The sequence below is a fragment of the Lynx rufus genome, unplaced genomic scaffold (assembly GCF_022079265.1).
Source record: "Lynx rufus isolate CCGP_SWC_20201006 ecotype Redwood Valley unplaced genomic scaffold, mLynRuf1.p SCAF_16, whole genome shotgun sequence".
Classification (NCBI taxonomy): domain Eukaryota; kingdom Metazoa; phylum Chordata; class Mammalia; order Carnivora; family Felidae; genus Lynx; species Lynx rufus.
In genome coordinates, this window is record NW_025814830.1 from 39,247,505 (window position 1) to 39,264,047 (window position 16,543).

At 41.3% G+C, this 16,543-nt stretch overlaps 1 protein-coding gene and 1 non-coding gene across 5 annotated transcripts in view; one reads left to right on the forward strand and one right to left on the reverse strand.

The window, feature by feature from the left end:
• CTCF (CCCTC-binding factor) overlaps positions 1-16,537 on the forward strand; it is a 47,903-nt gene extending 31,366 nt beyond the window's left edge. For 3 of the 4 annotated variants that reach the window (XM_047078577.1, XM_047078576.1, XM_047078578.1), the window contains 8 exons: positions 1,197-1,330; positions 2,617-2,737; positions 3,427-3,576; positions 7,996-8,156; positions 8,674-8,856; positions 9,404-9,539; positions 13,665-13,826; positions 15,010-16,537. In XM_047078577.1, coding sequence (XP_046934533.1) covers positions 1,197-1,330; positions 2,617-2,737; positions 3,427-3,576; positions 7,996-8,156; positions 8,674-8,856; positions 9,404-9,539; positions 13,665-13,826; positions 15,010-15,194 — 1,232 coding nt within the window. In that variant the 3' untranslated portion in view covers positions 15,195-16,537. The remainder of the gene's footprint in view (positions 1-1,196; positions 1,331-2,616; positions 2,738-3,426; positions 3,577-7,995; positions 8,157-8,673; positions 8,857-9,403; positions 9,540-13,664; positions 13,827-15,009) is intronic. The other variant, XM_047078579.1, reaches the window with a different exon arrangement.
• On the reverse strand, positions 7,299-7,383 carry TRNAQ-UUG (transfer RNA glutamine (anticodon UUG)). Its single transcript has one exon. It is a non-coding gene; the product is annotated as a tRNA-Gln (tRNA).
• Positions 16,538-16,543: the final 6 nt, after the last annotated feature.

Genomic DNA, 16,543 nt, shown 5'->3' on the forward strand with positions numbered 1-16,543 from the left:
CTGTGCTGACAGCATGGAGCCTGCTTGGGATTCTTCCCCCACCCCCACCCCCCCCCCCCCCGGCTCATGTGCACACATGCCTTCTCTCTCTCTCTCTCTCTCTCTCTCTCAAAAATAAACATTAAAAAATTAAGAAATGTAAGTTTCCTTCAGTAAAAGGAAAAAAAAAGATGTATTTATTTGTAAAAATGTTTAAATATTCTATGAATTGACATTCAGATCACATAGTATTAGACATTGGATGTTGGAAAGTGATCTGTTCAGGGGTGTCAGGCTGGCTCAGTCAGTAGAGCATGTTACTCTTGGTCTTGGGTTGTGAGTTCAAGCCCCATGTTGGACATAGAGCCTTCTAAAAAATAAATAAATGATCTATTTAAATCACATAAAAGGCAATACTACTTTTTAAAGCCTTTGATAAATTTCTAGACTTGTCAAAACAAATTTATATAGAAAACAAGCTATTACATATGTGAGGTTTTTTGTTTTTTAAGAAAAAAGTATCAATATGCATAGCCCTTTGGCCCTGTGTATAGTCACAATAGAGTAAGATTGGATGTGCAAAGGAATCTTGCTTGGGTCAAGTAAGTATTAATTCTGTGGCCTGTACTTGACAGAACATTGAAGTTTATTTATTTAATTTTCTAATGTTTATTTTTGAGGGACTGAGCACAAGAGGGGGTGGGACAGAGAGAGATGGAGACACAGAATCCAAGCTGTCAGCACAGAGCATGACGCGGGGCTCAAACTCACTAACCGTGAGATCATGACCTGAGCCAAAGTCAGACACTCAACTGACCGAGCCACCCTGGCTCCCCACAGCATTGAAGTTTAAAAGATGTTCTGTATTTTTTTTTTTTTTTTTTACACCAAGAGTTGAAGCAGACTTGTGTTTTTATTAACTTTTGATCCATAGTGATCAGAATTTATAAACTAGGGATAAAAAAGATTTTGTATACAAAAGCATCACTCACATGGGTAATTAAGAGAAACTAAATGTTTGGCACATGTTTCCAGTATTCTGGGGTTACTGTTAGAAAGTCGACCAGGCCCTCCCATAGCTTTTGGAGCTACTCTCAGGCTGGTACAAGATTGTTGAGATGACCAGAGTTCAACATCATGCAGTTTTGTGTCACATGTTGAACTGTCATTAATTGTGCCCTTGATCTTGTCTTCCTTTTATAAATTACTTTCCCTAGGTACTCGTCCTCACAAGTGCCCAGACTGTGACATGGCCTTTGTGACTAGTGGAGAATTGGTGCGGCATCGTCGTTATAAACACACCCATGAGAAGCCATTTAAGTGTTCCATGTGCGATTACGCCAGTGTAGAAGTAAGTGTTCAGCTCCTTGTTGGTTCCTGTCTTAAGACCTTGATTCTAGTATAAGGATAAAAACTAACCAAACTGACTTAAGATGAGATAGAAAATCTTACCAGATTATTAACACTCCCACTCCCTTTCCCCGGCACCAAAAACAAAAAAACTGTCATGAGTGTGAAAGATTTACCCATTTTTTAAAAAAAGCACTAGTTCCACATGTTATTACAGATACGTTCTACCAAACATCAAAGAAATAAATAACTGTACCTAGAGTATTTAAAAATAGAAAATTTTATCTCCTTTACTATTTGAGGTTATACTGTTACCAAAACTGAGTAAGAATGCTACCAAAAACAAAAGGGTATCTTTTTCTCACAGAAAAATTAAATTACTAAGTAAAATTATTAACCAAATTTAGTAATATATTATAAAAATAAGTGTTTATGAGATAGACTATATCTAAAATGCCAGGATAGTTGAACATGAAGAAATTACTGGATTGTGCTATATTGAGAGGTTAAAGAAAACCATATGATCATTTCTATAGATGGCTGAAAAACTAAAATTCATTATTTATTACCATTTAAAGTCCTAGCAAGTTAAGAGTAGAAGAAAATAGCTTTACTATAAGGAGTGTATACCAGAAACCTATAGTCAATCCATCCTAGTTAACTCTGAAACATTGGGAGTATTCCCATTAAAATTTGGGACAAGACATTTCTTCTTACCATTACTGTATCAAAATTGTATTGGAAATCCTAGCTAAATAAGAAATGAATTATAAATGGAAAAACAAAAAATGGTATTTGTGGCAGACATATTTGCTTACATAGAACATCCAAGAGTATTAGCTGAAAAACTTAAAACAGAGTCCATTTGGATGGCCAGATACAAGACAAAAAAAATCTGATACCTCTGTATCTGGAAGGAAATTATCTGTAAATAAGCATAGATTATTTAAACTATTAAGGAAAATTTCAAAAGTGGAAACATATATAGAAATAGATAAAATAGGATAATACACCCCCCATGAATCTATCCCCCAGCTTAAATAGTTAAATAATAACCAATCTTGACTCATCTGTGCCCCATCCATTTGTTTACCCTCTTCCTTTGGACTATGATAAGGATTTGAGAGACAAAGGTTACAAGTAATGAGGAAGAAATATTATATTTTAGACTTTTTCAGTATTGTGAACTTCAGTGCCCAAAAGCTAAGCTTTTGTGCCTAACCCACAGCACTCACATTACAATCAATGTTAACAGAAGTAAGAAGTTTGATTGCTCTCATGTTTCAGGTCAGCAAATTAAAACGTCACATTCGCTCTCATACTGGAGAGCGTCCATTCCAATGCAGCTTGTGCAGTTATGCCAGCAGGGACACATACAAGCTGAAGAGGCACATGAGAACCCATTCAGGTAGGACATCTTCCCTTGTTGTGTTAATGAGCTGCTTTTCAGTGGATTCCATGGGACCCTGTGAACCACCTCATGCCCCTATTGTTTACCTGAATGGAAGCTAGCATGAAAGTAATAGAATTAACAGATGCTTTTCAGGAATATCTTCTGAATTCATTGCTCTGAATATACATTGGAGAATGGAAAGTTTCACTATTAGAAGTCGTCTGGGTCGAATCCCTAATTAGCTCATTCAGTTTTCCCTGTACTATCTTTTTCTAAAAAAGAAAATCTTGTAGGGGCGCCTGGCTGGCTCAGGTGATAGAGCACATGATTCTTGATCTCGGGGGTTGTGAGTTCAAGCCCCACATCGGGTGTAGAGATAATTTAGAAAGTAAAGAAAGAAAAAGAAAAGAACTTGTAGGTCCTCCTGTCATCCATCTCCTGCCCCCCAAAGGCAAGCCTTGTCATAGGAACTGCTCTCTTTCTCATGTGAATGACTCTGGTAGGGCTGGCAGAGCAGGGGTGGCGGCAGCAGTTTAGGACTTTTCCATCTCTCAAGACAGGCGCAAGCCATGCAGTGGGCCTGAGCCCTCTGGGTAGTACCCAGAGATTCTCTGTAGCTTAGCTTTACTGCCTCCTGAATTACCCTCCAATTAAATGGTAATATTCATTTCGTCTAATTTGTTCATTCTGTATTTCCTTTTAAGGGGAAAAACCTTATGAATGTTATATTTGTCATGCTCGGTTTACCCAAAGTGGTACCATGAAGATGCACATTTTACAGAAGCACACAGAAAATGTGGCCAAATTTCACTGTCCCCACTGTGACACTGTCATAGCCCGAAAAAGTGATTTGGGTAAGTAAATGAAAAATATTTTTGAGGATGTGTGAAAATAGGAAGATCATAAATAACTTCCTTTTCTGATTCATATAAGCTTTGTGTATATGAATGGCCTGCCACTTAATAAAAGTCATTGCTGGGGCTCCTGCATGGCTCAGTTAGTTAAGCATCTGACTTCGGCTCAGGTTGTGATCTCATGGTTTGGGAGTTCGAGCCCCGCATTGAGCTCTGCACTGATGGTAGATGTATTGCTCCTTGAATATTATTCTTCTAAATGTTTTTATATTTAGGTAAAATGCTATACTTTACAAAATATCTTTTACTTTAACTTTTCTTTTTGAGAGAGAGAGACCAAGTGTGAGTGGGGGAGGGGCAGAGACAGAGGGAGACACAGAGTCCAAGGCAGGCTCCAGGCTCTCAACTGTTAGCATAGAGCCTAACACAGGGCTCTAACCCAGGAACTGTGAGATCACGACCTGAGCCAAAGTCGGACGCTTAACTGACTGAGCCACCCAGGTGCCCCAGCTTTGTTTTACTTTTTAACTCATTTAATCTTCACAACAACCATATGAAGTTACCAAGGCATATGTATTTTAGTATTATAGGTGATACATTTGATGCTCCAACAGGTATCTTGACCAGAGCTGCTACACTACACAGCTTATAATGGCAAGCTGCTCTTGAGTGCTCTTAAGAGCCTCTAGTTCCACTGAGGAACATAGAAGTACTTGGGTCATATCAGGAGCATACTGAGCAATAGCATAAACATGCCCTATCTTTCTGCAATATTGGTTTTATTCAAAGATTTTATGTAAAGTTCTATAATTTAGCTGGTGTCTTAAATCATTTTTGTATTAACATGACCATATTAAGCAAAATGCAGACTAGCGCACATTTTTTCAAGTTGTAAGATTTTTAATTTTTTTAACATCTAACATTCATTTTTAAGATGAAACCACAGGTTTGAAGCAGAGGACTTTGGGCTCCACATAAGACCCATGTGTCATGTGTTCGTCCTACTCTGCTGTTAAGAGGACTTTATTGGAAAGATTTAAGAGGCACTGTCCTCTGATAAATGAGTGAGTTTTTCTATTCTTACGGTACAGAAACCAAAATCTAAATTAATAATATCTCATGGCAATGTGTGTGAGCTACTAGGCCACTGTCTGGATTATTCAAAAAACATTTTAATGTTTATTTTTGAGAGAGAGACAGCATGAGTTGGGGAGGGGCAGAGAGAGAGGGAGACAGAGAATCTGAAGTAGGCTTCAGGCTCTGAGCTGTCAGCACAGAGCCCAACGTAGGGGTCAAACCCAGGAACTGTGAGATCATGATCTGAGCCAAAGTCAGACGTTCCACTGACTGAGCTACCCAGGCACCCCTAGATTATTCAATTTTTTAAAATTATTCTCTTTTATGATATAAATAAATATCTTGGATGTTTTATATTTGCATGATACCCCTTAGGCCCTACATAATTGCCTAGGAGCTGTCAAATAATAGTTATTTCCCAAAACCAGTCCCAAAGAAGTTTGTGTTCCCTCTTCAAAGCAGGCCTGATTTCACACTAATATGCCATAATTAAAATTTATCACTTTGTAGGGCACCTAGGTGGCTCAGTCAGTTAAGCATCCGACTCTTGATTTTGGCTCAGGTCAGGATCTCACAGTTCATGGGTTCAAGCCCTGAAAAAGTAAGGATCAAAACTCCCAAATTCCTGTTATCAAATCTGTAAGCAAATGTGCGTTCATCTTCTCGTTCCTCATTTGCTGCAAGAGAGTTGGCATCACTCCTCTTGTTGGTGGCCTGTCCTTTTGCCTTAGTCTTGATCCTACTGTCTTGTTTTCTTTGCAGCTTTTATACCATCCTGTACCACCTCCTTACCCTCATCTTCACACTTTCTTTCCTGTCTTTCCCCTCAACTCTAAACACGCTTACATTTCTCCTGTCTTAAAAAAAAAAAAGAAAAAGTATTGGGGGCGCCTGGGTGGCTCATTCGGTTGGGTATCCAACTCTTGGTTTCGACTCAGGTCATGATCTCACGGTTTATGAGTTCAAGCCCTGTGTTGGGCTCTGCACTGACTGGAGCCTGCTTGGGATTCTCGCTCTCTCCCTCTCTCAAAATAAGTAAATTAAAAAAAATTTTTTTTTTGAAGATTAAAAGAAAAGAAAAGAAAAAGTCTTAGGGTGCCTGGGTGGTTCAGTTGGTTAAGTTACTGACTCTTGATTTTGGCTCAAGTCATGATCTCAGTGGTCATGGGATTGAGCCCCACGTTTTGAAGCCCGCTTGGGATTCTCTCTCCCTCTCCTTTGCCCCCTCCCCTGCTCACATCCTCTCTCACTCAAAATAAATAAATAAACATTGAATAAGGAAAAGAACAGGTTTTCCCCCGCTAGGTTTGACTTTTTTTTTATAGTCTCTAGTTTTTCCTGTTAGAACATAATTTGGGGGTGGGGCGCCTGGGTGGTTCAGTTGGTTGAGTGACCGACTTCGGCTCAGGTCATGATCTCACAGTTTGTGAGTTCGAGCCCCGAGTCGGGCTCTGTGCTGATAGCTCAGAGCCTGGAGCCTGCTTCTGATTCTGTGTCTCCCTCTCTCTCTGCCCCTCCCCCACTCATGCTCTGTCTCTGTCTCAGAAATAAACAAACATTAAAAAAATAATTAAAAAAAACCATAATTTGGGGGTGACTGGGTCGCTCAGTCGGTTAAGTGACCGACTTTGGCTCAGGTCATGATCTCACTGGTTTGTGGGTTCAAGCCCCACATCAGGCTCTGTGCTGACAGCTCACAGAGCCTGGAGCCTGTTTCAGATTCTGTGTTTCCCTCTCTCTCTGACCCTCCCCCACTCACGCTCTGTGTCTCTCTCTCTCTCTCTCTCTCTCTCTCTCTCTCTGTCTCAAAAATAAACATTAAAAAAAATTTTTTTAACCAAATTTGGAAATTTTTGTACACGGAAACTTCCTTTTTTTAATTTAATTTTTGTGATAAGAACACTTAAATAAGATCTACCTTCTTAGAAAATTTTTTTTCCTTCTTAGAAAATGTTTAATATGTAATAGCAGTATTATATACTGGGAATTCAGGGCACCTGGCTGGCTCAGTCAATAGAGTATGCAACTTAATCTCAGGGTTGTTAAGTTCGAGCCCCACGTTAGGTGTAGAGATTACTTAAAAATACAGTCTTTAAAAAAATTTAACTATGGGAATTACGCTGTACAGTAGATCTCTAGGAGTCATCTTTGGTTCATTTATTTTATTTTTTTATGTTACTTGGGTGTTTAGGTTTGACTCTTGTCTCTTTCTCTGCCAGCCCTCATAAAGAATTCTGTCCCTCACAGTATTCCCTTCCTCAGCTCTTAATTTCTGTCCCATCTGACTTATACCCTATTGTGTAAAGTGACTCTTCCTAAGATCAGTAAGAACACCGCATTGCTGAATGCAGGGAGCATTCTACTTCCCATGTCTCTTGATCTCTTAAGAGTGTTCTTCATAGTGGACTGTGCCATCCTCCTTAAAACACTTTCTTCCTTGGCTTCAATGGCACTATAGCTTGTTATCTGTCTTCTCTATTCCTTCTCAGCCTTCCCTTGTTTTAACCTCTTTTCCTCCCACTAGCATTACCTATTAGATTTTTTTTTTTAAGTTTATTTATTTATTTTGAGAGAGAGAACCAGCAGAGGAGGGGCAGAGAGAGGGAGACAGAAGATCCAAACGAGGCTCTGTGCTGACAGCAGAGAGCCCAACGTGGGGCTTGAACCCACGAACCATGAGATCATGACCTGAGCCAAAGTCAGATGCTCAACCAACTGAGCCACCCAGGCACCCCTTACCTATTAGATTTTTTTTTTTTTTTTACCTAATAGATTTCTTAAAGCAAGACCCTAACTCTTCTTTTTCATTCTTTTTGCCTTAGTGATTTCATCAGCTCCCATGGTCTGACTCAAATCCTAACAACTCCAGTTCATACTCTAAATCTTTCCTTTGAGCTAGGCTTATCTAGCCCTTGCCATACCTATCCTTACTTGGATATCATTGGCATCTCAAATTTGACATATCTAGAACTGAAGGTCTGAAAGTCCCCCCAACCCCCTTTCCCCAAAATAAACAAAGGGCTTCAGCCCTTTTCCACTGTTCCTTGTCTCAGCAAATGGTTATACCACCTACTTGATTTTCGAAGCCAGGAACCTGGAGATCATCTCTGACACCTACCTTCTTCCTTGCTCTGTATTTGGTCACTAAATCCTGTTGATTTCACTTCCTGAGTCTCTCATCAGTTCTCCCTGCTCCTTCCAGGCCACCATCTTCTCTCACCTGTCTCTCTTCTCCTTTTAATTCATTTTCAGTACAGCAGCCAGAGTAATTATTTTAAAGAAGGAGAAAAAATGTTGTTTGTGGTTTCACAAGTTAGACTGGGCTTTGTGTTTTGTTTTCAGGTGTCCACTTGCGAAAGCAGCATTCTTATATTGAGCAAGGCAAGAAATGTCGGTACTGCGATGCTGTGTTTCATGAGCGCTATGCCCTCATCCAGCATCAGAAGTCACACAAGAACGAGAAGCGCTTTAAGTGTGATCAGTGTGATTACGCTTGCAGACAGGTAGAGACCTTCATAGTTAGAAAGCAGTTGATTCCCTGTCAGGTGTTATCAGAGGTTTTTATATTCCTTGTATGGTGGCTGTTTTTAAGGATGTTATTTTCAGACTGATGTATGAGGAATGTCACCACAGGTTTCACTCATCAATTTTATCATCTCAGTCCCCAGCTGATGTTTTATTCGGTCACAGCTTACCTCCCCCTCAGGCCAAATACTGGCTGCTTTCTCAGAACTGAGGGAATTAAGTCCAGGACTTGAGAAAAGAGAAGAATCTGTTCCTGGGGCCTATTGGTTGGGGGAGATCAAGACAAGCAGCCCAGGAGAGGGGAGCATATCTATACTAGAATTGATGGAAGCAGTTTTATACCCCAGTAGAGACAACTTTTATCCCCTGGACAGGTAGTTTTGAGCCTAGATCCTTCAGAGAGAAAGGCCTGTCAACCACATGCATGTAGGTTGTGGCTAGTGTAGCAGCCCTGTGACAGGCTCTGAGGCCTCCCCCCCCCCCACCTTCTTTCAGGAGAGGCACATGATCATGCACAAGCGCACCCACACCGGGGAGAAGCCTTATGCCTGCAGCCACTGCGACAAGACCTTCCGCCAGAAGCAACTCCTTGACATGCACTTCAAACGTTATCATGACCCCAACTTTGTCCCTGCAGCCTTTGTCTGTTCTAAGTGTGGGAAAACATTTACACGCCGGGTAAGAGTCAGAACTTTATTTCCCTTGTTGTGGTTCTTAATACCATGTTCTTGAGTTTCCACTGAGGTTATAAGCACAGAGATGCCTTATCATTTGGAAAGGGCCACTCATCCCCACCTCGAGGATCTCTGTGCATGTGTGAACCCTTCTGCTGAAGGGGAACTCAGTATCTGTGAATAGATCTGTCCTGGATCTTCCCTTAGAGCCATTCTGCACAGGACAGGGAGCTGGTCTGATCTCCCATGTTCCTCTTGTCTGCAGGCTGCTGAGCCCCTGTTCAGAGGATGCAGCCTCCTCTTCTGATGGACTTTTCTTTGTCTCCCTCTCGCTCCCTTCCTTTCCCCCCTCTCTCTCCCCCCTCCAGAGGGAGGCCATTTCCCCTGAATGAGGAGAATATGTTCAGAATGTGCTTATTAACACATACTAGAACATTTGGACTTAATATGGTTACCCCAAATTTTTATTTATTAAGCTAAAATAAGAGAACGTCTAATTCTGATATCAACTTTTTTAGTAATATGAATGAAGGTTTTATTTCTTTTGTTAGAATACCATGGCAAGACATGCTGATAATTGTGCTGGTCCAGATGGCGTAGAAGGGGAAAATGGAGGGGAAACAAAGAAGAGTAAACGTGGAAGAAAAAGAAAGATGCGTTCTAAAAAAGAAGACTCCTCTGACAGTGGTGAGTACCTTGTTTCTTGATTTAGTTATACACAGAGATTTTGGTGCCCAGCTGCCAATACACTTATGTAGGATGTGCTGGGATATAGAGATAGGCCAATCACTCTTAATTTCTGTAACCTCTAGTCTTCCTAATGTGTGTATAGTTTTTTGTGGGGGTTTTTTTTGTTTTGTTTGTTTTTGTTTTTTTGTTTTTGTTTTTTGTTTGTTTGTTTTTGAGGGAAAGAGAGCTGGGGAGGGGCAGAGAGAGGAGAGAGAAAATCCCAAGCAGATTCCACACTGTCAGCGCAGAGCCTGATGCGGGGCTTGATCCCATGAAACTTGAGATCATGACCTGAGTTGAAACCGAGAGCGGACGCTTAACCAACTGAGCCACCTAGGCGCCGCCCTAATGTGTATATTTTTACAGCAGCGGTTAGTATGTTTCTGGGCCATTTTTTTTTTTCTCCTGGTATTCCATTGCTTGATAATGTCTTATATGTTACATGTTCAGTTAAAGCCAAAGCAAAATTAATATCTTGACTCGGTTTACTCAGATTAGTAATATTCTAAGGCCAGCAGAGTTTCTTTTCTATGTTCATAACTTTTACATTTAGGAAGCTGGTCTAGATTTGAGCAATGAATCTAATGGACGTGAAGAAGGTTGCTTAAGCATCTTGACCAACTTCTGGTTTGACTGCCTGTGTCAGCCTAGCCTTGAGATGTGTTGATCAGATCCATGAAGGTCAGCCTTTCTCTTCCTACCTTAATCTCTGAATTTTAAAATGTAACACTTTGCCTATTTTCCTACCGTTGATGCTTTCTGGGGTGTTTTTGCCTTTCTAGTCATGAAATCCAGGTGCTCTGGTATGGTTTTGAGGTGCTAGAGTCGTGAAGAGGGAGGGAGAACAAGAGTGTCGGTAACATAGGAGTCACATTTGATTGTACACACTTTTTCATGGTGGTAGGCTTTTTCAATGTGGATACTTGGACTACTGGCCAAGTAGTTGAGAAAGCACATTTGTGACTAAAGATTTAAGTTTTTTATGGTAAAAGATGTATGTAAAGGGGTTTTGTTTTGGGGAATACACTACCCCAGAAGCACCATCGGACTGGAAAGATTATAGATGGCGCCTTATGTGTTTCTAAGGCTCTTCATTTTGTCTTTTGCATGCTTGTTAGAAGTAATGGGGAGCGGGGGCAGCTGGGTGGCTCAGTTAATCATCTGACTTGGTTTTGGCTCAGGTTGTGATCTCACAGTTTGTGGGTTCATACCCCACATCGGGCTCCACACTGACAGTGCAGAGCCTGCTTGCTTGGGATTCTCTCTCTGCCCCTTCCCCACTCAATGTGCACGCATATGCGTGCGCTCTCAAAATAAACAAACTTGGGGGGGAGAAGCTTCAGTAATAATGGGGAGGGATTGAAATTTTTGAAGGTTGAATATGTTTGAGAACTTCAGTGACTTTATTGATTTTATCTAAAACTTGCTTATGAAAGTACTGATTTTTTATATTTAGATCTGTAACAAGGTCCTTTTTAGTTTTTGTGTATTTTGTATATTTTAATAAAGGCTTTACTTTTCTATTTAGAACTTTTCTGAGAGATTATTCATCCAGTAAGCATAAGAGTAATTTATTTTTTGCTGTCTTTTCTAGAAATCTATTTTAAGCATTATCTTCATCACTGGGTTTTAAGTAAACATGCCTCCTTTAAAATGTCGGTTTGCTTTAATCTTTATAAAAGCATACCACCCTTGGGGCACCTGGATGGCTCAGTCAGTTGAGTGTCCAACTCTTGATTTCGGCTCAGGTCATGCTATAACAGTTTGTGAGTTTGAGCTCTGCATCGGGCTCTACGCTGACAGTGTGGGGATTCTCTCTCTCCCTCTCTCACTTCCCCTCCTCTGCTCACACACTCTCTCTCTCTAAAATAAATAAATAAACATTGGGGCGCCTGGATGCCTCAGTTGGTTAGGCATCGGACTTCGGCTTAGGTCACGATCTCACCGTTTCCGAGTTCCAGCCCCGCATTGGGCTCTGTGCTGACAGCTCTGAGCCTGGAACCTGCTTCAGATTCTGTCTCCCTCTCTCTGTCTCTGCCCCTCCCCTCTTCCCCCACAGTCTCTCTCTCTCTCTCCAAAAAATAAAATAAACATTAAAAAAAAATTACAAATAAATAAACATGAAAAAACAAAAACCCCACACCACTCTTTACTGAGAATCTTTGTGGGACCCCTTTGTTTGGCTAAGAAATGAATGAATGGACTGTTGGGAGAAGCCAGGAGAAGTCACAGGCTCCAAATGCCACCAGAGATCCATGGGTAACCTTGAGCTCAAGGATGTCTGTAAGTGCTTCTAGTTGCAGAGCCTCCATCTGCCACAGACGTTGGCCCTTAGTCTTCTTGGTGATGTGCACCATCAGCCTCACTCTCCAATTATGTTTCACCAGAGCATCTTTCAGCTAAAGATTTTACTGATGGTTCCCAGTAGATTTCTGCCATTCCTCCTTTGGCTTCTGCATTGCTGGCTTGTAGAGCACAGTTTGGGTCTGGGCCTTGTACCCAGTGTCTTTGTATCCCCCCCCAGAAAGTCAGGGCCTTCCATCCCTTTGCTGACCAAGGCCACACAGTCATATTTGTTCTCTCCCAGAAGTTCTGCCTGCAGAGATTAACCAGCAGAGTCTACTGCTATTTTCAAGGCTTTTTGCCAAAATCTCTCCAAGCCAATAAGCCTTTGACCCTATTAACCTTCTTTGTGTGGCTTTCTCCCCCAATTCTGACTGAATTTGTTTGGTTTTCTAGGCATTATGCCAACTTAGGCAATAGGGGGCTTGAATAAGTTCAACAGGGAAGCATCTTGTTCTTGACACACTGCCACATACCAATGTGTTCCCCACATTTTCACTTAGGATTTGACAAATAAGGCATTTTGTCCTGAAGATAAAGCGTTTAGTCTTTGATTTCTAAATTTAAATGTCTGGACCCAGGGGAAGACTGTATAACCTGTGCTTCTGAGAGGAAGGCGGGGAAGGCGCTTTGTGTGCTGTGGTGAGCAGGGAGGGGCAGCAGGACAGCCCCAGACAAAGGCCAGAGGTGAATTCTGCCTGCTGCAGTTCAGCCGTGCCTTACAAATCACTTGGCTTTTCACTTTTTCTATAAAATGAGGGTAACACCTCTTATTAAATGAAGTAATGAAGCCTGAATGGAATAATGGAGAATTTAAAAACTGTGATCTGTGGTGTAAATAAGAGCTGTGTCTGTGCTAGAGAGTGTAAGTTATAGAGCATGATTATATATGTTGTTAGTTCAGTCCTTTTGATCCTCAAATCAGCAGTAAGTGTAGAGATCATACAAGGAAACTGGGATTCACTGTGGTAATTGTCCCTAGTAAGGGACACCTTACATACACCTAGTAAGTTATGTGGGATTCAAAGCCAGATCATCGGCCTCCTTGTCAGTATTCTTTCTACAATAGTCCTGTCTCCTTTTATGTGATCATGGCATCAGAGAGAAAATTAGAGAGTTGAGAATGACCCATTGAATCTAACATAGCTGGGAATTAAGTCCAAAAACTTGGCTTTAAAAAAAAAAAAAAAAATCAATAATAGTCCTAAAAGAACTCTTCGCTGTTTATCCTAGTAATAGGACGTCACAGTGCAATAGGAAGTTATGTCTTGCTCTCTGACACACACACACACACACCTTCCTCTCAGAGATAAGCAGGATCACATCTTCAAGGGTCTGTCTCAGGCCAGGTATCCTGCTTTGTCCTTGTATAATAGAGGGAACGTATGTTTTCAGCTTAAACACTGTTTTTTTTGTCTATCTAGCATATGATGGGAGTTGCCTGTTAAGAATTTGAAACTCAATATTCTGACATCTACAGCTAAAAGAGAAAAGTAATATCCAGTCCATATAAAGTATGAATAGTAGTCTTCAAGCTGATTTGCTTATTAATTCTACCACAATACCAGTTTACTCTGTCAATGTTGATAGCAAAAATTCTAGCAAAAGCATTTTTACATGGATTTCTATTAAAATAAATACGTAACTAGACATAACAGAATATGTGATGTGTGTGTCATATTTTTCTTCCACCATACTTCTTCTTGCCCCACCACCTGTTATTCCTGATTTCGTGAGAAGAAAATGCTGAGCCAGATCTGGATGACAATGAGGATGAGGAGGAGCCTGCTGTGGAAATTGAACCCGAGCCAGAGCCTCAACCTGTGACCCCAGCCCCACCACCTGCCAAGAAGCGGAGAGGACGCCCCCCTGGCAGAACCAACCAGCCCAAACAGACCCAGCGTAAGTTACTTGTCTCAGTTCAGTAGGCTGGCATCCTCTCCCAGCATGTGGAGGAGCCAGATGGGTCCTTGTTTTGGGGAAAGATAGGAACTAAGCCATGAGAACAAGTTAAGGTCACACCCTGAACAAACTCTCAGGAAGCAGTTGTTTAGTTTTTACTGGGTAACACCTGAGGAAGATGCTAGAGGCCTCTTCTGCTTCCGTGAGAAGTCCAGAGTAGAAGGGTACTCGTGCTGTACAAGATAGGTACTGCTAATGTGGTAGGGGTTACAAGACCATCACAGTTAGAGTCAGCTGGCAAAATTGATGTGGCAATGAATATAAAAGAGCTAAATTTTAAAGGATGGAGGGATAAAGCAATTTCTGTGCTGAGATTGTTCCTCCTAAGAATTCCAGGCCTTTGGACTCAAGTGCTCGCCTTCTGATTTAAGAGCGGACACAGAAGAGGTATTTAGCCTGTACCCCACATCACAAGTGGCAGTGGGCAGCAGTCCTGTATTGGACACTGCCCCCATGACAGCAGGCTCTCGGGGACTCAGGTCTCTATTCTACTCATTGTCTGGATACCTGAAAGCTGGTGGGGTTTTTTTCCTTAACAAATGCAAGATTTAAGAAGTTGTTTTTAACATACTTCCTGAACCCCATGTATAGATGTCTGTCACAGGAGAGTGTGAGGTTGGTTAACTATAGGTCCTGGGAACCTCTTTGCCTACACATACTTGAGTGAAAAAACTGGTGGAGGGCCCTGGGTGTGGGAGACCTTCAGAATCAGGAATGGCATGTTCTCGCTAGAGGTGGGTCACCTCTAACACAGTCCTGCATCACACAGTGTGAGGTATTCTTCGTCATGTGCTGTCTGCATCTTTTGTCTGTCTTGCATTGGTGTAAAGCTCAACTTTATGATATAAAGGAAATCTAAGGCTTATAATATGTAATTTGGGAGGCATATAAAGATGAATGTCTGCCTTTTGTTCACTGATGGTTTCTAGAGTATTGGGGATTTTTGAATGGCCACATTTTAGGTCATTGAGCCTTTTTTTTTTTTTTTAATTGGCTTTCTCTGTGTTCTTACTGAGGCTTTCCTGCATTGCTGACATCCATTTAGTGTCAAGTCTGAAAGGACCCTTGCAATCCTCAGGGGCTTTAATGGAGCATTTGTTTTGTTCATGCTCTTTCTTGCCAGCAACAGCCATCATCCAGGTGGAAGACCAGAATACAGGTGCAATTGAGAACATTATAGTTGAAGTAAAAAAAGAGCCAGACGCCGAGCCCGTGGAAGGGGAGGAGGAGGAGGCCCAGCCAGCCGCCGCAGACGCCCCCAACGGAGACCTCACGCCTGAGATGATCCTCAGCATGATGGACCGGTGATGGCAGGGCGTTGCTCATCGCCAGGACTGCTCTGGGCTGTGTTTAAACGGCCTGCATCTTAATTTTTCTCCCTCTTTCTTCTTTTGGCTTTGGGAAAAGCATCATTTTACACCATTTTACCAAACATACTGAGAACTAAAACTTCAAGGATGATGTTAGAAAAATGTGATTTAACTAGAACTTGCTGTTTGATGTTAGCAAATCATGGAATGTTCTGAGTCCCTGAGGGTTTACTGTGAAGTGCTGAGGACAGTGTTGATGCCTGACTGGTTTTCTTAGACGGAAACAGAGACATTGAACCCTCTCTCTTGGCTATGGTAAACCACTCCAGAATGGCCACCAGGTTTCCCAGAGTTCTAGGTCTTCTTCCCAGGAGAGTTTTTAATTGTAAATGCAGACTTGGGAAGGACTTACACTTTTAAACTGGTTTTTGCTTCTGCTTCTCCCTGACTCCCTTTGCTCGGAGCCAGCTGCACACCAGTAGTACGGCATGCTGCGATCGGTTTCTGTCCTGAAGGCTTTGCCTCTTTCTTGGCAGAGTTTCTGGTATGGTCAAGCTTGTAAATAACTTTTTTTACATTTTAATCTTTTCCATTAATTAAGAGGTTGAAAAGAAGTGCAGTGTAAGAAAACCCAGCATTTTAATTACTTGCAAATTAAGTCACCACAGACTCTGTAGTGTGTAAATGTTGACGAGGAATTGGATCACAATCATGTAGCAGAACGGCACCCAGACTACTGCCGCTAGTGATGGACACCCACGTGGAAGATCGGATTTCCAGCCCATGGAGCCAGCATTTGAACCTTGTACAATTAACTTTCAGTTATGATTTCCCATCCACATTTTCTTTGCTCTGTTTGTAGCTGAATTTTGTGTTTTATAACTCCTCTGTTCAAGCAGAAGGATGATTATGAGTGGGTCACAGCAGCCCTTAAAAGCTGGGCCAGAAAATTTCACTAGGTCAGTAATTTAAACTTTGGATCTGCAAAAAAAAAAAAAAAAAAAAAAAAAAAAAGTAATAATAATAATGTGAAACAAAACCAACTAAAAAGTGATTCTTGCACATGAACTGTCACATGTTTAAAATGTGTTTTTTAGAGAGCCTCAGTCTTGCTGATTTCAAACACTTTTTTCTTCTGTGTATTGCTTTTAAAAGAGCCATCAGTTAGCTATCAAACTCTAGGTTGATGCATTTTGTACTTAGCTGTACTGTGTGATATTTTTCATTATTTTAGGACACCAACATGAGACCTGTAATAAAATATGTAATGGGGTTGAAAGCTGGGGAGGAGGACCTACTGCTGTACAGCTAATAAATCATAACGGATTAACAAGTGCTCCAGATACT